The sequence below is a fragment of the Sarcophilus harrisii genome, chromosome 1 (genome assembly GCF_902635505.1).
Source record: "Sarcophilus harrisii chromosome 1, mSarHar1.11, whole genome shotgun sequence".
NCBI lineage: Eukaryota > Metazoa > Chordata > Mammalia > Dasyuromorphia > Dasyuridae > Sarcophilus > Sarcophilus harrisii.
In genome coordinates, this window is record NC_045426.1 from 51,868,037 (window position 1) to 51,884,606 (window position 16,570).

At 47.5% G+C, this 16,570-nt stretch overlaps 1 protein-coding gene across 3 annotated transcripts in view; it reads left to right on the top strand.

Moving 5' to 3' along the window:
• The window catches only part of ATG7 (autophagy related 7), a 257,079-nt gene extending 243,251 nt beyond the window's left edge, over positions 1-13,828 (top strand). For all 3 annotated transcript variants that reach the window (XM_012543600.3, XM_031955275.1, XM_023498187.2), the window contains exon 19: positions 12,456-13,828. In XM_012543600.3, the coding sequence (XP_012399054.1) occupies positions 12,456-12,488 (33 nt within the window). In that variant the 3' untranslated portion in view covers positions 12,489-13,828. The remainder of the gene's footprint in view (positions 1-12,455) is intronic.
• Positions 13,829-16,570: the final 2,742 nt, after the last annotated feature.

Here is a 16,570-nt window from a genome sequence, read left to right on the forward strand (position 1 = left end):
AATATAATATTGAATAGTAACAGTGATAGTGGGCAACCTTGTTTCATTCCTTATTTTATTGGGAATGATTCCAGTTTATCCTCATTACATATGACACTTACTGACAATTTTAAATAGACAGACGCTACTGACCATTTTAAGGAAAAGTCCATTTATTCCTATACTCTCTAGTGTCAGATAACAGTTCTAATGCCATAGAAGAGTGGGACCTTAAAAACCATCTAATCATATACATTAGAATAAATATAGATCACAGATGGCCAAGACCAACCAGCTGGTGAGACCCAGCAGAGCCACGCTGTGAACAGAGTTCCCCCAGACTCACACCCAGTATTCTTCCCCATAAGCCACAGTGTCTTCCACCATCTCGTTTTACTTTTCCTGCACTTCCTGTTTTGCAGATAAGCACAGTGAGACCTAGAAAAGGGAACTGACTTGCCAAAATAATGTGGAGAGTTAATGGCAAAAATGGGATTCTCCTGTCCCCTTTAATTGTTCCATCTTAATTCTACAAAATCCATATAAATTTAGGGCATTTAAGAGGATTCTTTCTATGATGAGACAGCCCAGAAGTGTGAAAGCTGCTACAGATTAACCATAATAATAACTTCTATTATTCTAAGGGTGAGGGTAATGAAGGCAGGCCATAGTTGCAGTGAAAAGAAGAAAACCACTGATTGTCATCCTAATAGAAAAATTTTCAGTAACTCTTCTCTGGCTGGGGGAACTGCCCCAGAAACACACATTGTTGCATCCCTTCCTGTTATGCAGAAAAGTAATACTGTCAATTAAAGTGGGGAGAAATGAGTATGACCCTGTGCTCCAGAATAGAATTGCTTTGCATTTGAAATTTAAGAACCACCAAATTTTAGTACCCCCAAATTTCAGTGAAGCATGAAGTAAGACCTGAATGATAGCAGGTGTACTCAGATAATGGGCTTGGAGCTTGAGAACTATGGGCTCTGACAGCTGGATCATTCTTGGCCTCTGTTGGGACCTCCCCCCTTATTATCAGGCCCTGTATCGCAAGTGCATTATCCCAGGTGTGCTTGAGGATAAAAGGAAGCTCAAAGCACCAATCCAGTTTCCCAGGTTTAATCCCTGATCAGGTGTCTTTGGGAAACTGTGGGACCTGATGAGAGACTAGGGCCTCATATCCTGTTTTTGCAGTTGTTTCACCAGGGGAAGAGGGGAGTGGCAGGAGGAGGTTATGGTCTCTAACTCTTTGCTAATGGGAAGTCCAGGATAACACAGGAAACTCCAGATCTCCCCAGGGCCAGCTCTGTTATCAATGGCAAGCAGAGTGGAGGACCAGCCCAGCTAACTAGAGTCCACAATCTAGATTTTGCCACTCCCATCCTCTGGGACACTTGTCCCCCTCCCTTTCTCGGGGGCTGGCAAAAAAGACCGTCTTACTAGCTTTTATCCTGTTATTGATACCGAGCCACACTTGACAGAAGTAGTCCTGAGTATTCTCAAACCAGCCAAGGCCCCCCACTGGTAAGTCACGGGAGCCAGTGGTGGGGACTGGGGGAAAACAGGAAAAGAGCCCACCTCGAGTTCTCCCTTGGTTGGAGCATCTCTGCAGCCCTTTTCCAAATGCCTGTAGTCAGGTGACCCAGATATTTCCCCACTTCTGCCCGTGTCTAGCCATGCTTCATGTGCCTGCCTACCACTGCCACCCAAGGCTGGCACCCTGTTCTCAAGGAGGCTTTGCCGTGGCTTTAGGGGAAAATCCCTGATTCGGTTGCTCAGTGTCTACAACAAACATACAGAGTCCTTAAAATGCAGAGTGCCTGTTCCACAACAACTCTAGGAGGGAGGGAGGGAAAGAGGGAGGGCGGGAGGGTGGGGATCATTCTCATTGATAGGGCATGCCCACTGCTAGATGGATGGCAGCACCCAAATTCAAGTCCAGGTTCTGAATCCCAAGTTTGTTAGTCTGTCCTCCCAAGGCCCAAGCCGGCCTCTCAAGTCTGTGGGCATGAACCATTTACCCTTGGTATCTTCCCTGGCTCCTCGCACACTGAGCCTTGCACTTAGTAGATGTTTTGTGGACATTGTTGGGTGAAACTTTCATCACCCTTCAACCACTCACCTTCTGCATGACAAAGGCCATCCTCACCTGTGGGTGAGGGACCCTAGGGACATCTGTCACCTTTCGGTCCCTGGCTTCCGGGTAGAGAGTCCTTGTGTGCGCTCTGTGTGCGAGAGTACATCTCCATACTGACCTCTTTTCACTTACAGTCTCAAGGAAAGACAGCTGTGAATTTCCTCTCTTTGCTTTCCTTTAGTCAGTGCTCTCATGGTGGATAAGTATCATTTTGGGGCAAAAACTAGTGTCCTCCTCTCCCAACCAACTTTGAGATCCCACAAAGTGGTCATTGACTTGTTCAGTTTTTTTTTTTTTTTTCCCTCATGATTTTCCCTCTCTTTGGGATTTAGGTCTGTCCAGGAGTTGGATTAGGGGCTCCTTCCATCTTCTGTCTGGGATTTGTGTTTAGTCTGGGATCTGACCAGAATACTACTGTTTCTGCCCATCAGCACGGTGTGATCCCCCACGGCCTTATGAATCAGAATGCCTGCAAGGGGGTTTCTCTGGTTGGTGTTTTCCCCAGGTTTTCAAATAGTTTTCACAATTCCTCTGTATATCACTAGTCCTTAGCATGGACCCTTCAGTCATTCCCAATAGGTTCTCATAATTCTGTGTTATCTCATCTTTGTGCCTTTTTCTTGACCTCTTACCAGTTCGGTGCAGATTTTGCCCAGTCTTGAAGGCCTAAGCCAAGATCCACTTCCATCACAAAGTCTCATTTTCCCAGTCCCAAAGTGCTCTTCTGGGAATGTCTCCAGTATTCAAAGTGTGTTGCACGCAATCTAACAGTTGATTATATATAGCATTTCCTCCCCTAATTTTTCATTTAAGTTAACAGTTTTTTCAGGGTGGTACATGGACCTCTTGAGATCTTTGAGAACCTTTCAGGAGGCCTATAAGGCTAAAACTATTTTCCTAATAATACTAAGACTTTTATTTGCCTGTTAAAATACTTCCCCCTTTTCCAACTGTATATCACTTAGATATGCATAGAATATCACATATATATTGTCTTCCTAGAGTTACCAAAACAACATATCACAACACATTAAATGTGGAAACAGATAGGAAAAGCCTGCTGTCTTCTATTAATCCACACATTAGATTTACAAAAATATATAAAAGTTTAAAAGGCCACTCTTCTTACTGTTTTTTAAAAAATATAGTTATTTTCAAAGATTTTTTTTTATTTTAGCATGTACTGGGCTTATTATTATTATTAATGCATTAAAATAATTATTTTAATGAATTGATTTTTTATTTTTTTATTTTATTTTTTTTTTGCTGAGGCATTTGGGACTAAAGTGTCTTACCAGGGTCACGCAGCTAGGAATTAAGTGTCTGAGGCCAAATTTGAACTCAGATCCTCTTGACTTCAGGGCTGGTGCTCTCTCTAGTATACCAAGTAGCTGCCCTGCATTGATAATTTTTAAAAATCAGTATTAATTTCTAATATGATTGATGTCAACAGATAATAATATGCATAAATAAAAACTCATTGAGCTTCTCAGTAATTTTTAAGAGTATAAAGAGATCTTTAGACCAAAAAGTTAAAGAACTGCTAATTGAGGAGATTTTTAAAGTTCCCCACTAGGGCTAAACTTCTATGAAGCCATGATTCTCTGTGCTATCTAGATCCCCAGGTAGAATAGTAAGATCCCCATAAGGGATAAAATGTCCTTTCCTTCTCATACTCCCTCTAATCCCCCATGCACCCGGCCAGCACTCATTCTCAGGCACTTGGCCTTTAGGGAAGAAATAAGGTTCTGTTTGCTTGTCTGGGGTGCAGGTGAACGTGGAGGAAAACCATTGGGGCAGTCACGTGACAAACTGAGACTCCTCGGGCTGGCCTGACTTCCTTGTCCCTGCCAGTGAAAGGCAGAAGCTTGTCCAGGGACTGATGGGGCAGGCTCTTTCAGAATCACTTCAGATGATGTCGAAATGTTCATAAATGGGCACTTCTTGGGTACCTACTGTGCCCTCCACACTAGGAAGTCCTGGGCAGGGCCCAAGAGAAGTAGGACCGGGCCTGCCTCCTTTTGGTAATCTGTATTCCCAGAGCCCAGCACAGTGCTTTCTCTGGTAAATGCTAAGTAAGTGTTTATTAAAAGTTTGTTGAATGTGCCAACAGCAAACAATGCAAGAGTCTGTAATTAGGGGTTAAATTGTGAGTTTCTGACAGGAAGTGCTATAAGAATTCAAAGGCCTATGGGATAAGGAAGGTCTAGAAGGTAAGAATGGTCTCTTGCAGGAGCTAGGGCTTGGTTTGGCCCCTGGTGAAGGATGGGAGAGATTAACCGGAGCTGCTTTGGAGACTGATTTTGGAGACTGATCCCTGGTCGCTTCTCCCAGAATGTGAGGACCCTTTTGGAGGGAGGCCATGAGGAAAAGCTAGCACTTTCACTGAGCAAACCCAAGCCAGGTCGAAATGCGGTCGGTCCTTCCATCGACGGGCTCGGTCACCCCTTAGTGATCTCCCTCCCTGGAGAGTGCCGTGCCCTTCCTCCTCTCTCACTGTCCCAAAGTTCAGCTGTGTTTTGGATGATGGTAAGGGAAGTTCTCCCCCCACCTTGAGCAGCTGCCTCTGCTGTCAGGAAGCAGGCTGGGCTCCTGACTGGAAGTGCCGCCTGCAGAGGCGTCTCCCACTGGCCTTCCTGCCCTGCAGGGTGGCAGCTGCAGTGGAGAAGTGTTCTGGGACACTCGGCGTCCGACTCCGGCTGCTCCTTCTCTCAGTGGGGCAGGAAGTAGTTTTCCACTCTGGGTGTGAGTGTAATGGCAAGCATCAGACCGTCATCCCCCGGCCACTTAGGGGATGGTTCAGGGCATGAGGATTTTGATTTAGAAGGGAGGAGGGATGAGATGTCAGGGGAGGAGGATTCCCAGCAGCACCTGAGAAGAAGGGGTGAAGGTGCCAAAAGGAGTTCCCAGGAAGGAAGACTGGAGGATGTCTTTAAAGAAACACTGCAGCTGGGAAGGCCTTTATTTTCGAATGGTGCTTCGGCCCTGATAGTAGGAGTGACTGTGCTAAGGTCAGCCAGCTTGGGGCAGGGCTAGCACTAGCCCCCAGGCAGCCTGGCTCCAGATCCTTCCATCAAGCAGAACAAACTGCTTCAGTATTTGCCCCAGGGCCAGCTCTGCTAGCCACTAGTATGGCTTCCCCCTCTGAACTCTCCCGGTGTAGACAGTGTTTCTTATCAGTGGACATCACCCCGCTCAGTCTCACCAGGCAGCAGTTCCCTGGATTCCCAGCCCGCCCCTCCGTCCCTCATGAAGGGGATCTCAGTATTGTCCCATGCCGGGCTGAGCCAGGAGCTCTCCCTTGGGCTACCACTGGAGGGCCCAAATGCGCTCATGGTAGATGGGCCCAACAAGGACCGAACTCCAGCCTGCCAAGCCATAAACTAGTCCGGGTCTCTGCCCTAACCACCGAGTGCCACGTACAACAAAACAGAGTTTTGCGGGCACTTCGATGTTTGGAAAGCGCTTATTGTCTTACCTGAACCTAGAGACCGTGGGCATCCCCCAAGAGATGAAGGCGTCCCGGCTCGTTAGCCCCAGGTCTTAGTGGAGAAAGCACAGAGACGGGGCCGCCCCAGCTCAGGCCACATGGCTCCTCAGCTAGGAGAGAGCCCTGAGAGGCTGAGCTGACCAGGGCTCCCACTGACCCCAGGGCCGACCCTCTCCTGACCGAGAACGACAGGGTTTGTTCTGACTCCACGTCCCCTCCTACACCTTGGCATTGCTTCAGCCAATGGCCAGCTTGCTTTTGCTGGCGCTCCTCTCCTCTCCTCTCATCTTCATTAGGGGCTGACTAACCCATAGCAGGGAGCCTCTGTCTTCCTGGGCCTCCCATGAACCAACTATGCCGCTTTCCCATTCCCTCTCCAAGTCTCAGTTCTCTGTAAAATGAGAAGTAGTGTCTTATATGATAAATCGAGACTCTTCTAACTCTGGAGGTCACCATTACTATTCTTGGGGTATTCATGTTTCAAAACAGGAGCCAGGGGAGGACAGGAAAGTGCCCAACAAAGGAAGGACTTGATTCAACTGAATTTTTTAAAATGAATTAAGCAGCTGCCATGTAGACAGCATTGTGCTGGGCTAGAACATGCCTCGTGGAGGAGACACAACCTAGATCCCTTTCATCTACAATCTCACAGGATAGACACCCTGGAAACCTAAGCCGAGGGCTGTGCCCTACGTAGGTAATGGGAGGGTTTGGGGCATCAGTGACAGGTCAGTTCTGGGCAGAGACCTTCCTTCTGGGTATCCTGTGAGTCACATCCCATACGCTCGCTCCCTTCCTCTCCCTCCCTCTGGCTGTGTTTGAGGTGTGAGGCAGTTCCCACAGGGTTCCTGAGAGAGAAGCATGGTGGGGTGTAAGGTTCAGCCCCAGCCCCGCAAGCTGCACCCACCTTGCTCACATGCCTCCCAGGACTGTTCCCCCTGAGCCCGATGCAGTATCAGCCCGTCCCTGAGGCGTCAGCCCAAAACCCTAGTGGAGTCTCCCATTTCACATGGACCCTCACCTCATGAACAGCCTGCGCCAGCCCTGACACAGCTGCAGCTGCCTGGACAGTGACCCATCTTGCCCTCCAGGCAGGGTGGGCCGACCAGAGCCACAGGGATGGAGATTCTTCAGGTCCTGCCCGCCAGCCACACTGTACCTGCCAGGTACCCAAAGTACCTCCGAGAGACCCAAAGGCTCTTTCAGGTGCAATGGGAGGAGCACTCAAGTTAGTCAGGAGACTTGGCTTTGAATCCTAACTCTGAGGCCTTGAGCGAGTCAGTTTTCCCAATTTTAAAAAAGTACCTGTTAAGCATTATGCTACAGCAATGAAAAAATAACCCAGCCCTTAACTGACTCAGACTGTGAGCGGGGTACGGTGGATGGAGTGCTGGACCTGGGGCCAGGAAGATCTGCGTTCGGATCCTGTCTCAGATACTTACTAAATGCATAACCCTAAACAAATCTCCTCATCTACAAAATGGAGATAGTAATAGCACTTACTCTATAGGATTGTTGTGAGGATAAAATGAGATTATAAAGTTAATATAGTTAATAAAGCTAAAACAATTGATAGATAATAATAAAGTTTAAATAAGAATATTTTGTAACATTAACATATCAACAGCTAGCTATGGGTCTAATAATAACAATTAGTAATGTACAGATGGCTAGCTTTGGGTATAAAAATTATTAACATACTGATGTTTAGCTATGGTTATAATAACAACTAGTAACATGCAGATAGCTAGCCATGGTTATAATAACAATTAATAATATAAAAATAATATAATAATAATAATATAAAAAATTACAATTATTAATATGCAGATGGCTAGCTATCAGTGTAATAAGAACTAGTAACATACAGACAGCTAGTTATAGTTATAATAACAATTAGTAAAGTACAGATGGCCAGCCATGGTTATAATAACATTTAGTAATATAAAATGGCTAAGTATGGTTATAACAACAATTATTAATATACAAATGGCTAGCTATGGATATAATAGCAACTAGTGACAGATGGCTAGCTATAGTTATAATAACAATTAGTAACTTATAGACAGTGAACTATGGTCATAATAACAATTGGTAATATACAGGTGGCTAGCCATGTTTATAATAATAGCAATTGTGATCATGAAACTTTCAGACTAAAAGAGAGAGCAAGTGCAGAGATAATTACATTCTCTGTAATAGGGACAAAGACAGAATTCTATAAGAACTCTGAGTGACAAGTCCGTGGAGGAGGTGATGTCTGAGACAAGGACAGACTTCAATCAGCAGCATTGGCAATGAGGAGGGAGGAACCTCTTCCCAGTTTGAGCCAGGCTGTAGTAAAAGCTGAGATGGGAAAGGGTAGCAGCATCGCCTTTCGGCTAGATGAAATGAAGAAGCTCAGAGCCCCAGAATGTAAGCCAGCCCCTCCATTTGATCCCTATGGATACAGAGGCCAAGAGAGAAGGCCACAAGGCAGAGCTGAAATTGCAGCCCAACTCATCATCCTACTAGACCCTCAGCTCTCTCCCCAGAAAATTTCCAAATAAGTTATTACAACAGAAATGACAAGTATCCCGTCTTTTTGGCTGGGACACATCCAGTTAAAAAACAAAATAACAAAACCCCAGAACAGTGGGAGGTGCCCAAGCCCTCTTGCCTTTGAGTCAAGCAAGAAGCCACTGAAGAAAAGAAATTTGCTTTATTCTTATTTATTTAAGTCTAGATTTGGAAGACCAGCCGGGGTGTTTCTATTTACCTTGGCGGGCTCTCAGCCCCTTACACAGGGCAAGGTGAAAATGTGTGTATAAACAAACTGTTCCTCCGATATTTTCCATTCACGTTAGTGCTGTTTTGCAACCCATTCTCAGAATTCTGAAGAGCTGCATACGTAGTTGGTGAACAGATCTCCAGAAAGTTGGGGACACAGTGAGGGAGGGAGGTTCAGCGCTCCAACAGGGCCAGGTCCAAATAACAAATTTCCCAGAGCGAAGGCATTGCACATCCCAGTGAAAAGTTCTGGGCAGGGTCCTTCCCCCTCAAAGGGCAGAGGCCTGACTCCTTGTCCTGTAGGATTCAGGCCTGGAGGCTGGAGCGGGCTGGTGGGCCCTGCTCAGGCCAGGTTCCTCAAGTTGGCAGGGCCTTAGAGGGCATATTCTCGACCCATCTCATTCCCAGATGTGGAAGCTGACGTCCACTGACAGGGATGACCCGCTCCCAGGCCAAGCAGCAAGAGAGTGACAGAACCAAGGATGGATCCCCAGCCTTCAGCCTCCCAACCTGGTGTTCTTTCTCCTCCCCATGCTGCCTTTGCCTGGAAGTTCTGTCTAAATTCAAGCTGTGGTTTCCTCTTGTAAAAGATACGGGCTTGGCCTAGGGACTCAGCAAGGGCCTGTCCTTCTCTAGAATTCAGGAAACAGGACATCACCAAGTAAATGGGCATCTCCTGCTTCCAGGGCCTCTCAGATAATCCAGTGGGGTGGGGGAGGCACAGAGGAAAAGGGAAGGGGGAGGGAAAAGAAAGCTCTTTCCAGATAGTGAATTAGGGCTTCCCAGCCCTCCTCACCCAGATCTTTGTTGTTTTTCACATTCAGTTACTCTCATTGACCTCTTCTGTCTCTTGGGGACTGTTCTGATAATTTGGATAAGAGCTTAAGACATATCTAGCAGTTCCCCTTTCTCTCTCCAACTCCAAAACTTCTCTCAGAACCACAGTTTCTCTAGGAGAGGAGGCTGGTTTGGGAGTGCTCTAGACAAGATTGTCTCAATCTGTAACCCACAGATCCTGCCTGGGGAAGGATTTCAGGGAGATCTGTGAACTTGGATGGGGAAAATTCTATTTTATTCTCACTAAACTAACTAAAATTTAATATTGCCCTCAATTATGAATTTTAAAAACAGGATTTTGAGAAAGGATCCATAGGCTTCATCATATTGCCCAAGGGGTCCGTGACACAAACAAGATGAAGAAGTGCTGGGCTGTGAGGGATCTTTCCCTGGGGCTTCTCCAGCTGTCCCTGGACCAGCATAACTTCTCAGGGGCCTGATCTTGCTCAAAGCTAGTCCTTGACTGCCATCAGCTTCTGGGGCTGAGCAGGAGCCACCCAGCCAAACCAGGTGTCCCTTCCAGAAATTTGTGATTTGTGATTCTTTGGCAACTGTAATATTTTGTAATCTGCAGTCATTTAGCATTACTAGAAGAGAAATGGTATTGAAAAGATGGCATTTTTGATTCCAAGAACAATTTAGGATCATGAAAGTGCCAGGCACTTTCCCAAATGCCATCCAGCTGAATCTCCCTCCTGTTCCATTCTGAGCCCAGTTCAGTGTTCCGGAGCCATGTTTCCAAAACATATGTAATGATGGACTAGCCCAGAGAGCCTTATGTATTCATCTCTCTACCATGGTCTGGACATTAAGCATTCACAGATTATGGATTTAGGGAACTGAGGCTCAGGGAAGTTGGTTTGCCATGGTTCCAAATTCCCATTTCATGAGCCACCTTCTCACCTAGCTATTATTTCCCTCTCTACAGATTGCTAGGTCAAACTCTTGTAAGCATACATTTGATTGGTTTTGTTTTTGTTTTTGTTTTTTGCTGAGGCAACTGGGATTAAGCAACTTGCCCAGGGTCACACGGCTAGGAAGTGTCTGAGGTCATATTTGAATTCAGGCCCTCCTGACTTCAGGGGTGGTGTTTTGTCCACTGCCCCATGTGTATTTGATTTAAGAAGCTCTGTAATGTCTTTGTTACAGTGTCATCTGTAACACTTTTGGAGATCTCTCTATGAAGAATTGTGCTTCTATTTAGATCAGGCCCTGTATGTCGTTCCTCAAAGAGGCAATCATTTTCTCCCTGTCGTATACCGTACTTACCAAGGCACGTTGATGTGCATCAATGTTCAGAATATGGTAGAGCAAAGTCACATGTGATCAAGAAACATTATAGGATCTTAACACATGTAGTGGAGGACCTTTGCTGGAGTAAAGACACGAAGGCTTCATTTTATACCATCGGATCAACAACAAATAGTGGTATTGCACGCTTTCTGCATCTTTTATTCAGTGTTATGACTGTGAAAATATGGTTGCTGTAAAATGTCATTTGTCAAAGCCTTCTTATTTCCTTCTTATATATCTTCTCAAAGATATCCTGAGTACTTGTCTAGAGCAGTCTTTTATTTAAAAATCCACTTTGATTTATAGTTTTAAATTCTCTCTTTCCTTCCTCCTCTCTCTCCCTTTTTCTTCCCCCATCCAGTGAAAAGGCAAGAAAAGCAAAACCCATTAGAAATAAGTATAGTCATGAAATTCTCAAAGATTCCAAAGAGATAAAAAAGTTAAGCACATGAGTCAGTAGTTAACTGACGTCCTCTCCATTGGCTTTGTTCAATAGTAAAAACCTCTGCGGATTTTTTCCCCCCAACTGATTATCTACTCTGATTTCAGCTATCTTGAGAACTGATCCCTTAATGTTTTCAATATTTTGTCACCTTCAACATGGATTTCCTTTTTCTGATCTTGGTCACCTGCAGCTGCTTTGCCTTCCATTTCCTCATGAAGCACCTCAAGGACTAAAATGTGTGAATCCAAATGTGGGCAGTTCTATTGTTAATGTTAGAGCAAAAAAAAAATTTTTTTTTTAATTTTTTTTATTATAGTAACTATTGACAGAGCAAAAAAATTTTAATACAAATGCTTACAGATCTGTGTTTCATTTCTTAGTTGTAGATTGGATAATTGCTATCTTCAGTGAAAATTATTGATGACTTTTTTATGCCATTGCTTGGGTCTATTTAATAGTAATAATAATAAATAATATATCCAACCTCTTGATGTCTTCTTTCACTTTTTCTAGGATTTTATAGTTTACAAAAGAACTTTTCCTCCCAACTGTAGATAAAAAATTTATTATCATCTCCACTTTATAGGTGAGAAAACTGAGGCTGAGAGAGAATAAATGACTCCCCTTTGGCCAGAGAGCTCATGAGTATCAGAGCTTGGATGGGGCACTCAAAGCCCTGGTCTTCTGACCCCAAGACATTGTTCCTTTCACGGGGCCAGGATTCTTTAGCTGGGAACTTGCTAAATTTGGCAAGTTTTTGTTTTATTTTTATTTTTTAAAAGCTTTTTATTTTCAAAACATATCCATGGAAAATTTTTCAACATTAATCCTTGCAAAAACCTTTTGTTCCAATTTTCCGCCCTTCTCTAAATGGCAAGTAATCCAATATATGTCAAACTAGGTAGAAATATATGTTAAATCCAATATATACATACATATTATACAATTATCTTTAGCAAGCTTTTATTAAATAGTTCCTAGTGGGTGGTAGGTGACAGGATACGGAACCTAAAACCAAACTGTCCTTGCCTTTAAGGACAAAGTTCTTCTGTTGGGGAAAGGATACAATATGAACAGAAATATAAAAAAATTTCAAGAGGGACAAAGCACCAAGGACTGGTCAGGAAAGGCTGGCAGAGGAAACGGGAGCTCCAGAGCTGCAGCTCTGTGAGGGGGAGGGGAGGAAAAGAGTGTGTTCCAGATGTTACCCAGGAAGCAATTTTTCAGGGCAAAAGATGGAAAATCCTGTACAGGAAACAGGTAGCGGCCCATTGGCTGGAATGGAGAATGCGTGGATGGCAGCAATAAGAAAAAATGTGCTCGGTTTAACTCCCCCCTCCCCCCAGCCACCTTCTTGGCCCCCTTTTGGGTTCATTTTGCACCCCACCTTTTCTAAACCCTGCACCTTTGGGACCTGCTCTGGCCAACTTTCCTGTAAAGAAACCGTTGCTTGTTGAATTAAATCGGAACACCCCCACCAAGCCTTTGCTGCTGTTTTCTCCTTGCAGATCTGGGACATGAGCGACGATGACACCATCTGAAGCAGGAGCAGACTCCTGGTGGTCCCGGGCTCGGGGCGACCGGCCGCCATCTCCCCTCCTGGTCCGCTTCTCATCCAGACCCAGCCGGTGTTTGGGAGCCGATTCACCTCGGGGCCCAAGCTGCACTGACTTCTGGGAGCTGTAACTCTCCTTTGGAAATGGGGTTTTGTAGACAAACGCTTGCTCATCATGTATATTCTGCGCTGTGATTCATGGGTCACGTCCATTCTCTCCCTAGCAGGCAGTTTCCATTTTTTCTGCTTACTTTTCCCCTCAGTCCTGGGCTGATTTGCTTTGGAATTTCCATGCTGTAGTGCTTTGAACCCCTGTCCCAAGCTCCCAGTTTTCCTAACCTTGGCAAACATTTGATATTCAGACTACCAGGGACTGCCCCGCCCCCCCAGCCGCCACCTGGCTTCCTGCCATTCCCCACTGGAACCAAAATGTCCCTGCTACCTTCCTGGTTGGTTCTTCCTTTAGCTGAGGGTGTCCATGATGCCCTTTGGGAAGGGACCATGCTCCTGTTCCTTATAGAATACCTGGGTGTGGGGAAAGCCCATCAGTGGGGCCGGGAGGCCGGGAAGCCCATCCTGTCTTCTCTTGGGCCACGAGTTCTGTGGCCCCCAGGGTTTGGGGGCCCCAGGGTTTGGCTTTAAGGTACCCAGAACCTGAGGGGCCTTCTCCGTCAGAAGCCCTTCAGACCCGGTTCTGGGCTCAAAGCACAGCAATAACTTTCTCCACCAGGGCCTTCTCGTCCCCCCACTTCCCCGGGGTGCCTGGCCCAGCACCCACCATGCCCTTGGAGGGCAAACACAGGGATGGAAAGTATTTCTGCCAGTATCTTGAGCTCGGCTCAGCTCCAAGCTTGCCAACAGCGGGCCGGGGCCCATAGGTGCTGCCCCAAACCTTCGCCCTGCTCTGCGAGATGGTGAGGGCCAGAGAGGAGCCTGCAGGCGTTACCTGGCACAGTCCCCACCAATGAGCTCTGGGCTCTGAGGCAGGTCGTCTCGTCTCTGTTTCCTAGTCGGTGAAATGAAAGGGATGGGGCTGGGGACCAACTGTGAAAGGCCTTCCACCTGGGACAGAGCCTGGTGGGCCACTTTGATAGGCCAGGATCTCTTGCCCCACAGGCAGGCTCCCTCATTAAGAGGATTCCCCAGAGGTCGCCTCCCCTTGTTCCATCACCTGTCCCTGCGTCTGGAGAAGCAGCTCACCCTGGCACGGGGCACAGAATGGGATGGGGGAGAAAAGGGCCGGTGGGAAAGGCAGGGGGATACTATCCGGGGTGATGAAAGCCATATGAATGAGTAAAACAGGGATTAAAAAGATCAGTAAGAGTACTATGTGTTTGTGTCATCGATTAACTTGAGGGTCCTCTCCTGCCCAAGCACACATTTTCTACTTGTAGCTCTTCCTGGCGCAGTCAGATCTCAGACTCTCTTGTGCTCTCGGGGTTTCTGGCTTTGGGGACTTGGCTCCCCAGACTCCGAGCTCCCCCTCCCTGCCCCTCTCTTACCAAGCCACAGACGGCATCTCCACACTCCTGACCTTCTCTAGGGGCAGTGGGGGCTCTTCTGCCAAAGTTGCCCCATTCCCTTCCGGCTACAGGTTCTGTATTTGCAGCCCCACACATTCTGAAGGAGCTGGTTTGATTAAAATGGCCGCTGCAGAAGGAATAGACACCCTGGAGATGGGCCTCCCCCCTCACTCTCATGTATGGCTCTGGGGTGGACTACATGGATGTTGGAGACCAGTGGGCCCACTCCCAGGCTGTGCCCTGCAGCGGGGGGGGGGGGGGGGGGGGCAGACAGACAAAAGATCACGGAAGGGGAGAAGGGAAAACGGCCTCAGAAAGCTCCCAGGCCCAGACACGGCTGAGACACTGGGCCCAGATTTCTGTCCAAAGGGGACTCGGGATGAATCTTGATGAGGCTGGCCACGAGGGTTAGCTTTGTCTGGACACAGAGCAGGTCAGGAAGCGCCAGCCCCAGTGCCAGCCGGGGCACCCTGCCAGGGTGTGCCCTAGCAAAGTGGTTGGGGCGATGCAAATATGACAAGGTTTCCTCCTGAGAGGTTTTCAAATGACCGTCACAGGATGGAGCCTTTGTGTGATGAGCCAGGGGAATGTTCCTGACCGATTTGGGAACAGGTCTGGGGGGCTGGTTTGCTCCCCTCAGGAAGCTGCCCCGAGACGCCAGCCTGCTCCAGGAAAGGCCCCTGCCCCAGCCCCAAGTGTGCCATTCTCACTCATCCCTTGTGCCCACGTCCCAGCCACAGGAAAGCAGAAGACATGAATTAGGGGGTGACCAATGTCCCACCCGGCTCCTTCAGGAGGGACTCAGGGAAGGAGGGCTGGGGGGAGCCAAGAGAACAAGCATTTATTAACCTGTTATCTGTTGGGCACTTTTTCAGCTGTCATTTGACCCTCACATTCTCCCTGGGAGACAGATCGGTGCTATTTGTATTCCCACTTAACACTGAGGAGACTGAGGCAGGCAGCAGGAACGTGCCCAGGGTGACCCAATTACGAGGCCATTTTTGAGCTCATCTTCCTGACTCCAGGCCCAGCACGTCCCCAGCTCCCGAGGGCCGGCCAAGCAGTCCGGAACAGGTATGAACCCGCCAACAAATGAACTGCGATATGCCCCGCTAACCCGCCCCTCATCCACTTCTTACACTTGTAATTTGTGGGTCCCACCTGAGGATTGTCAGAGATCAGGTGGTCCCAAGGGGTCTCTGCTAACCCCCAAGCAACGTTCTGAATGACGATGTGGCGGGCAGAGGTCTCAAGAAGCCTTGCTGGCCAGGCTGTCCCCCCCACGGTCTTGGGTCTAGGCCCTGGCAGGATTTAGCTGCCCAAGACTCCGAGCAGTAAAACATAGAGACAACGAAAAGAAGGGGCGGCCGGGCCACGGAGAAGCCCCGGGGATGGCCTGGAAGACAAAGAGATGTCTCTCCTGCTTGGCCTCCACTGGGAGGCCCCAGGGGGAGACTGTGTCCTAAGCAGGCCAGCGCTGTCCGGGTCAGCAGAGCTCAACCAGGTGGGCATTTGGTGACCTGGCCCCCAGCCGACCCTGACCGGATGGGGCCCTCCGACCGCCATGGGCCAAATTGAGAACATCATCATTGCCAGAACCTCGGGCACGTTTCTCCGGCCAGTTGGGCCCTGTAATTTCATTTAAAAAATAAAGTTTTCATTTGAGAAGTGAGAGATGATCCTGACTTGCCTGCGATCCATCTGGCACCTGCAGTCATGGAGAGCTCCGTTCCCTAACTTTCAGCCCGAGGAGTCTGGGGTCCCTGGGCCCCAAGAAAGACGCTTCTGCCGTGAGTTTTGTGCACATGGCATAGGGTTGGGGTGAATTGGAAGGAAGCTGGCAACAATGTGGGAGAGGGGGGAGCCCCCCCAAACACACACAGGGGTGGCTATTCTCCTGGGCCAGAGCCACTTCTCCATCAGCACACATCAGTTGCCACTGACCCATTAGGTGATTTTGCTTAACAGATTTTTGTTTTGTTTTGCTTTGTTTTAGGGGAAGGTCCTATTGGTTACTGCAAAGTAATTGATGTATCAAAGTATCGATCAAAATAGTTTTTAGGGGTGGGGGAGTCAGGACTGATGCATGCCGCCATCACGTCTGGGGAATTGTTGAGGGGAGCGCCCCTAGGGTGACTGTACAACCCACCCCAATTTTTCCGTCCTGCATTTGTGGGTCCGTCCCTTAACCCAGTGGTTGGCCTGTGCCAAGTGTTTAGCAAACATATGCCCCCAAGTTCCCTCTCAGCCTTTGTTTCGGGTCAGAAGAACAAGGTTTTTGGAGCCTAAGAAAGGAACAGTTCAGGGATCCTTAGTCTGTGCTGGACCCTTTAGCAGGGTGGCAAGGGCAGCAAACCTCAGTGTTTCTAAAAGCGTAAAACAAAGCACAAAAAGGAAACTGATTTTATTGGAAATACAGCTACCAAAACTTTTGTTTTTTTAAACTTAAGTTAGCCCATGAACCTCAGGTTAAGAACCCCTGACCTACCGAGGGGCTCTGGCTCTTAAAAGCCATTGTTGAGTTGTTTCAGCCAGGTCTCCCTAG